Below are 8,386 nucleotides of genomic sequence, written 5' to 3' on the forward strand. Positions count from 1 at the left end.
TACTTACTAAGAAATGAACGAAGAAGAATTGTACGGATGTATTTCTTAGAAACTATTTTTTTCATATGGGTTATCTTAAGCAATGTATGTCCATCCATCCATCCATTTTTTACCGCTTGTCCCTTTCGAGGTCGCGGGGGGTTCTGGAGCCTCATCGACGTTAAATATTTCGCACCGAATATACACAAGTGTCTTCAGTACGGAACGAGGAATTGTCGAAATTCCGAGTTGCAACTGAAGGCATCACTACATGTAGGCGTTAACGGACATTTGATATATAGTGGCGACTCTACAAACTGAGCAGACACATTCAAGACTTCAAGCACTATCGAAGTCATGTTTCTGCAAAAAGTGGGAGTCTACATTCAAACAGCATGCCTGTGCATGTTTTTGATTTGTTTTGTCACGTTGCTTCGAATTTTGCGTTTTATTTCGCCGAGCTTGGTCAAGAAGGCTATCCTTAAATCCGATCAAACAATTCTCATGTCCAAGAATCCCAGATTTGCGTACGAAGACTGGGGTCCGACCTTCATGTCGTTGGATTTCGTCAAAGTCGCCACACAACACATGTGGATGTCTTTGGGACAAGAGGCGTTTGTTGGGAGAGAAGCCCCTGACTCACCTGTGATCACCATGGGCAAGGAGAAGAGCAGCATCTGCAAGTTCCTGAAAGGTGCGTCAGCTACAGCTGTAGACTTTGCAGGGCTTTTATTCTGAAATGCAGTATTACGCAGAATGGTACTTAAATAAAATGGGTGACATCCTGGAACTGTCTAGTCCAGGGGTGTCAAACTCATTTTAGATCAGGGGCCACATGGAGAAAAATCTACTCCCAAGTGGGCCGGACTGCTAAAATCACGGCAGGATAACTTAAAAATAAAGACAACTTCAGATTGTTTTCTTTGTTTAAAAATAGAACAAGCACATTCTGATAATGTACAAATCATAATGTTGTTGTTTTTTACACTTACATGTTGCGGTTGATTGTATTCCATTTTTATTTGTCGTTATTTATACTTTCTAAATAAATTATGTGATAATGTTCATCAGTCAACTCATTGGTGTTAATTTTCAATCTATCAAGATAGAAAAATTATATCAAAATCAAATTACAGGATGTTATTTATGTAGTTTGCTAATTTTCCTCGACTGTGATTTATTTATTTGTTAACATATGTTGCATAATCTACAAAGATTTGCTATTGTGACATCTAGTGGACAAATTTAGAACAGTGGTTTCTTTCATTAAAAAATTTCGGCTCATTTTAATACTTAGCAAACTCATCCCCCGGGCCGGATAAAACCTGTTACGTTTGACACCCCTGGTCTAGTCAATCTAGAAGTGAAATAGAAATATTGTTGAACAACAGCATACGTACATAAAGTCTCATATATTAAGCAGAATTTACCAGTGGCAGGCCGTGCGTTTCCCACCTAGGCCTTCAGTGATCTTTGACTTCAATGATTACCTCTCAAAATACCATAATTGATGTCACCACGATCCATTGATAGAGAAATATATACAGAAACACATTTACACCCTACTGGACATTGAAACACATCAACAGTGTACAAAACGTGGGTTTTTCTGGCACATTTAAAAATAAATTATAACGCATCAGCAATTAAAACATATACCGTAAATGTATCTGCTTGGCTTATGGAACTTCCAGTCAATAAAGTTTGATTCAAAGTACACACTTCTCAAATATATATTAACTGCCGTGACCACATGATGGCGACAAATACACATGTCCATCCATCCATCCATTTTCTACCGCTTATTCCCTTCGGGTCGCGGGGGGCGCTGGAGCCTATCTCAGCTACAATCGGGCGGAAGGCGGGGTACACCCTGGACAAGTCGCCACCTCATCGCAGGGCCAACAGAGATAGACAGACAACATTCACATTCACACACGAGGGCCAATTTAGTGTTGCCGATCAACCTATCCCCAGGTGCATGTCTTTGGAGGTGGGAGGAAGCCGGAGTACCCGGAGGGAACCCACGCAGTCACGGGGAGAACATTGCAAACTCCACACAGAAAGATCCCGAGCCCGGGATTGAACCCCAGACTATTCAGGACCTTCGTATTGTGAGGCAGATGCAATAACCCCTCTTCCACCGTGCTGCCCCAAATACACATGTAACAATGTTAATTAAATGACAAGCATGACACACTTTAACAACAAGAGTTTACAACTTTTAGTTGTAACAGAACAGCTACTGTGAACAACTTGTGATCTGATTGGCTATCGCAACTGTCTCTCAACTCTATGTGTTCTCAAATTCATCCGCTAACGGTCCCGATGAGTATCCAATCACAGGACACGTAAATGTCACGTTCAACGTGAGGCCATCTAGAAGGCCTTACTGACAACAACTCGTGATCTGATTGGCAATCGCAACGGTCTATCACCTGTATGTCCCCGTTCACTTACAGTGCACGGACGCCAGCATTGTTGATTCTGAAGGCGTCTCGCAGATTTCGTACAGCACGGCAACAAAAGCTAGCTGAATTCTGATTGGACACAAACTAAAACTAAAAACAACAGCACTGGAACGTGCATAATATGACATGAAAAGAATATGAATAATTTTAGATATTTAGGGAAAGTAAAAATCAAAAAATAATTTTATCTTTAATTATGATCATGATTTCTGGTCACGTTAGGCCAGCAGAGAAGGCCTTGCTGGCCCACCACTGGAATTTACAGTACCTTTACCTAGAAGTGACCATCACCTTCAACTTCCTGTGTGACGTCCTAGGACTGTCAAGTAAATCCTAAAAATAGAATGGTTGGGTGACAACGGGGATATTTTAAACATCCGTCCATCCATCCATCAATCCATTTTCTACCGCGTGTCCCTGGACATGGTTGTCCTAAATCAGGTGCAAATAACATCAAAAAAAAAATCTTCACACTACTTTATTCTGATATGTTTAACAGTTTTGATTGAACTTCCTGAGTGACATTCCAGCAATGTCTAGTAAATCCCAGAAGTTAAATGGTTGTATGACAACATGGGGATATTTTTTTTTAATATTGCTTTCTAAAATTGGACGTAACTCCAGTTATAAATGCAGATTTCACAGTAGCTTTTATTCTGAAGTGCTACATTAAATTTGCATGGAACTTCCTGGGTGAACGTCATCAGATTGTCTAGTAAATCCTAGAAGTGAAATGTAAATATTGTTGAATAGAATTATGCAAATAAAGTGACAAAGAGTATGCATCATTTACAGTACCTTTTACTCTGAAGTGCACCATCTGATTTGGATGGAACTTCCTGTGTGACATCCTGGGACTGTCTTATAAATCCTACAAACGGAATGGGTTTATGACAACAGGGAGATGGTTTTAATACTGATATTCACAAAGCTTGTGTACGCACTAAACAGGGCCAAAAAGTTGCATACAAGGTTTTTCCCGCAAAGTACGATCGAACATTAAACTTGCTCACTGATTTTTTGATTTTTTTTTTTTTTTTTTAAATAGTACACACTACACAGAAATTGGTTGCGGTCAACACTCAGAATGGCCACCGGTCTGTCACCGTGTGCAACATAAACACAAATAATTCCTATTGTTACAAAATGCACACTCACGTAACATGCCAATCGATTGTTTTTATTTGTATGATACATTTGATATGATATATCTTGTAAAGGGTCTGTGCTCTGCACATGAATGCCATACACAAATATTTGTAATTGTATGTTGGAACTGTGTGGACTTTACAAGATAATAACTGCATTGCCTTTACGCTGCACACACAGTTTACTTTTTTAAGACTTATAAAGCAGTTGTTGATAAAAGACTTCCCTGCTGTGAGATGTTACATGATGTTGGTGGTGAACAACATCATGTGCTTATAAAAATGGTAATTGAAAACCGCATTTTTTTCCACATCAATTACATATAGTAGTAAACATAAGAGTACAGATTACGGTATTGATTAGGAATATAGGTATGGATAAAATCCTAATAATGTACATTGCATCTTTAGTCACCTTTAGACTCTTTTAATGCAATATAGTAATGCTGGCTTAGTCTGAGCCAATCAGTGGCCACAATACTGAACAGCATGCTTTGATTGGTTTGGTCTTATGTAGTGGCCAATACATTGTAGTATGTACATTTTTTGTTTACTTTGACATTTCTATGCTTGAAAATACTTAATGAAGGGCAAAAATGTTGTAGTATAAGCAGAAAAAAATCTGGATGTGGTGAAGCCGCTATATTTGAAGCAAAAATTGGCGACGGACAACTGTGTGGAATGTTAAAAAAGGTTTGATCAAGTGAAATTAGTCAAACAGAGAACAATGGTAAGTAAGAAAAATAGTAACTTATTTATTTTAACTGTCTGGAATGTACTTATACTGTATTTAAGTTGAAGTGGAGTGGTAATATATATATATTTTTTGCAACACCCCATTGCCATAGTAAAATCATATATATATATATATATATATATATATATATATACATATATATATATATATATATATATATATGATTCTCTTCTCTCATGAAGACAAGAATATACTGTAAGTTGGTGTATTACTTTATTCTGATGACTTGCATTGATTGGAATCAGACAGGATTCACAGTAGATCGATACATAGATGGATAGATGGATACATACTTTATTGGTTCTTTTTTTTTTTAAGGCATCCAGCGATACATAATAATAAAATTACAAATTACAAATTTGACCTGTGCAGGTAGCGTCCATGTTTGGCATCTAGTCTAGCTTGTCATCCAACTGTACTCACAAATACCTGTAGGTCCTGACCACCTCCACATCGACCCCCTCAATGGAAACTGATAGTAGATGTGGTTTGATCCTTCGGAAGTCAACCACCATCTCCTTGGTATTGGAGGTGTTGAACTGCAGATGGTTAGAACTGCACCATGTCACAAAGTCCTCAAGAAGACTCCTGTATTCCTTCTCCTGTCCATCCTTGACGCAACCATTTATCACAGTGTATTTCTGCACGTGGCAGAGCTCGAAGTTATACTGGTAGTCACAAGTATACAGGGTAAACAAGACGGGGGAGACCACAGTCCCCTGTGGTCCTCTGGGGCTGCTGATCACAGTGTCAGTCAGATATGCAGTTCTTCAGTCTGACGTATTGTGGCCTTCCGGTGATATAGTCAGTGATCCATCTCACCAGGTGCGAGTCCATCCTCTTCTTAGCTTGTCTCTCAGTAGGAGGGGATGGATGGTATTAGAGGGGCTTGAGAAGTCGAAAAACATGATTCTCATCACCTTGCTCCCTTTGTCCAGATAAGAGTAAGACCTGATAGAGGATAGCGTTGTCCACGCCTACCTTCTCCTGGTATGCAAACTGCAGTGGATCCTGCGCGTGTTGGACCTGGGGTCTTAGAAGATGGAGCAGCAGCCGTTCAAAGGTCTTCATGACGTGGGATGTTAGGGCAATAGGTCTGAAGTCGCCTGGCTCACTGGGGTTTTGCTTCTTAGGGACTGGGATGAGGCACAAAGCCTTCCAGAGCACAGGGACCTTCCCAAGCCGTAAGCTCATGTTGTGGACATGCTGAAGCAGCTTCCTCAGCTCAGCAAAGCAGGCCTTTAGCATCCTAGGACACACCTTGTCTGGGCCTGCTGCCTTCCTTGGGCGGAGCTTTTTCAGCTCTTTGGTCACCTGGGAGGCGAAGGGAGGGGGGGTTACACTGTCCTGGGGTGTGGAGGTGTTTTGTTTTTCCTGGTGGTGATGTCAGTGGAGGCGAGTATGGGCGTGTGAAGAGTGGGGGGCAGACACTGGCGGCAGCAACAGGGCCGTCAAACCTGTTCAAAAATAGGTTGAAATGGTTTGCTCTTGCAGGGTCCACATCTCCTGTGTTGTTGTCTTTCTTCTTCCAGCCTGTGGTGGTTTTCATGCCCTCCCAGACCTCCCTCATGTTGTTTTGCAGCTTCCGCTCTACCTTCCTTCTGTACTCCTTGTCATGATCCGTTGCCCGGTTCATGTTCTTATTTGTTTTGTTTTGGACTCCCTCAGTTCCTGTTTTGTGCACCCCTGGGTTTGTTTTGGTTACCATGGGTGCTGATTGGTTTCACCTGCCTCTGATTAGTGTTCGGCACACTCAGCTGCTGCCGGGCACTAATCAGAGAGCTACTTATTCACGTTGCTCGCCACACACTGTCTGGCTTCCTTATTTGCTTTAAGCAACAGTCACATTGGATGTTTACCCTTGCTTCTCGTTTATTTTGATTCATGTGCTAAGTTTTACCTTAGCTCCCCGTGTAATCGGCACGCGTCTCTTTTGTTTGTTTCCTGTATTTTGTATGTGGTATGATTTATGAGAAATAAATCATATCCTACCTGCACGCTTCATCCGGAGTTGTCTGTCTGCATCCTGGGAGAACGACCCTGCAGTAGGATGCAACCCGGTCGTGACAACCCTCCTTTGCCTCCGGGTGTTGGACCTTGAGTTCGCCGTGCACGCGCTTCAGATCTGCCTGGTCTACCTCCTTGAATGCCCTCTTTTTCTTGTTAAGGACTTTGATAACATTGCTGGAAATCCAGGGTTTGTTGTTCGGGAAGCTGCGCAAAGTTTTTGTAGGAACCACAGATTCCATACAGAAGTAGTGCTGATAAGTTCTACAAACAAGTCCTCCTCACTTTCCAATACCACATGAGTTTTTAGCATATTATTTGTCCAGCTTCAATACTCCTTTTTATACCCTTTACAAGAATTACATTGATGCGATAGTTTTATGAGTCTCCTATTTTGTTAGCCCAGGCAGGATGGAGCAGCATCCTTATCGTGAAGATTGGAACTGTGCTGTCGGTCTTTACATTTTTGACGGACAATAAGAGTAGAGAGTCAGTTGAAATAAAAAGAGCTTGCGTTCCTGCCTGTCGTTTTTTTTTTTCATACGAAGCTAGCCAGCGTTGGCTCCCAACATCCTCAAGTGACGTAAGTGATGTCAAAGTGACTGATTGTTGGTAATTTTTAGGTCTATTTTTTAATGCCTCGCGATCGACCTAATGGGCACCCCTGATGTAAGTAGTATGCAGTGTTTGTAATAACGGGGTTATTTAATAACGGTTTTATATAAAAACAGCATTGTATAACAACGGCGATAACGTTGTTACTTTTACTAGTAACGTGGAATTTAATTACTTTCATGTACGTTACAACGTCCTTACCGATACGTATAATGTAACGTGGCACGCTACTTTTAATGTGTTCAGCGTCAGAAGGACAGCAAGTTTAATGCAGGCTATATCTTTTTACCAATGAAAGCAACAACCAGCACCACGCTAAAATGCACTTTATATCAAATAGAGAGAGGCGACATCACACTGCAAACATTATGTAATACACGCACAGATACACACTACCACTACGAAGGAATAATGAACAACAAAACAGTGACTGAAGTGACAAGCTTGCCATCCTACAATACCGTGTTTGTGGACAAGTAGATATGACAGCCATCGAAGCACATTCAATCTATTTATTAACCAGAGGTAAGACAATCCAGTGAAAATATTCAACAAACTGCTCTGAGCGCGCTCTCGCTGACGTCACTTGGCAACAGGCACCGCTTTTTAAAAGCAAACACAAAACCACAAATGCTGCTCTCATCAGAATTAGGGTTTTTTGGCCAATTATGTACATGAACGGTCTCTCAACTGCATACATGCCACATATTTGATTTTTTATTATTTTTTTAAGTAGCACGTTAATTACTTTCCCTACTAATTAATTACATTTATTAAAAAGTAATTTTAGTTTAGTTCAGTTAGTAATTAAATTAGTTTTTTGGTCAAGTCATGAGTCAATACAATGAATTACTTTTTAAAAGTAATTTCGCGAACATTGGTAATATGTTGCTTGTGGCATCGTATTTAAAAAGACTTGAGGCTGTAATTGCTGCCAAAGTATTGAGCAAAGGCTGTGAAGACTTATGTACACCATGTGATTTATTTTAATTTTAAATATATTTGCTAAAAAAAAAATGTTTAAACCGTCTCACATTGTCATTATGGGGTATTGTCTGTAAAATTTTGAGTACAAAAATGCATTTATTCCATCCAGCTTTTCCCTTTCAGCGTGGGCGGGGGTTGCTGGAGCCTATCTCAGCTGCATTCGGGCGGTAAGCGGGGTACACCCTGGACAAGTCGCCACCTCATAAGGCTTTAAAATAATGGAAAAGTGAAGCGCTTTCCGGATGCACTGTATTGACAAATGTGGTGTTTTTAGATTGCAATTTTGTTCAATTAAGGACAGTTATTGCGTATATCAAGCTTGTGTGCTATTGTCTGATGGGCTGTTGTTTAGCTCTTAGTAGCCTATAGCCTACCATGTTTACATTTGTATATGACTTCAGTACAATACAAAGAAAGACCAA

General features: G+C 40.4%; 1 protein-coding gene across 1 annotated transcript in view; it reads left to right on the forward strand.

Moving 5' to 3' along the window:
- The first annotated feature begins 270 nt into the window (after positions 1-270).
- The window catches only part of dio1 (iodothyronine deiodinase 1), a 28,716-nt gene continuing 20,600 nt past the window's right edge, over positions 271-8,386 (forward strand). The window contains exon 1 of the mRNA XM_061977977.1: positions 271-673. Within this exon, the coding sequence (XP_061833961.1) occupies positions 337-673 (337 nt within the window). The 5' untranslated portion in view covers positions 271-336. The remainder of the gene's footprint in view (positions 674-8,386) is intronic.

Source organism: Nerophis lumbriciformis, linkage group LG18 (genome assembly GCF_033978685.3).
Source record: "Nerophis lumbriciformis linkage group LG18, RoL_Nlum_v2.1, whole genome shotgun sequence".
NCBI lineage: Eukaryota > Metazoa > Chordata > Actinopteri > Syngnathiformes > Syngnathidae > Nerophis > Nerophis lumbriciformis.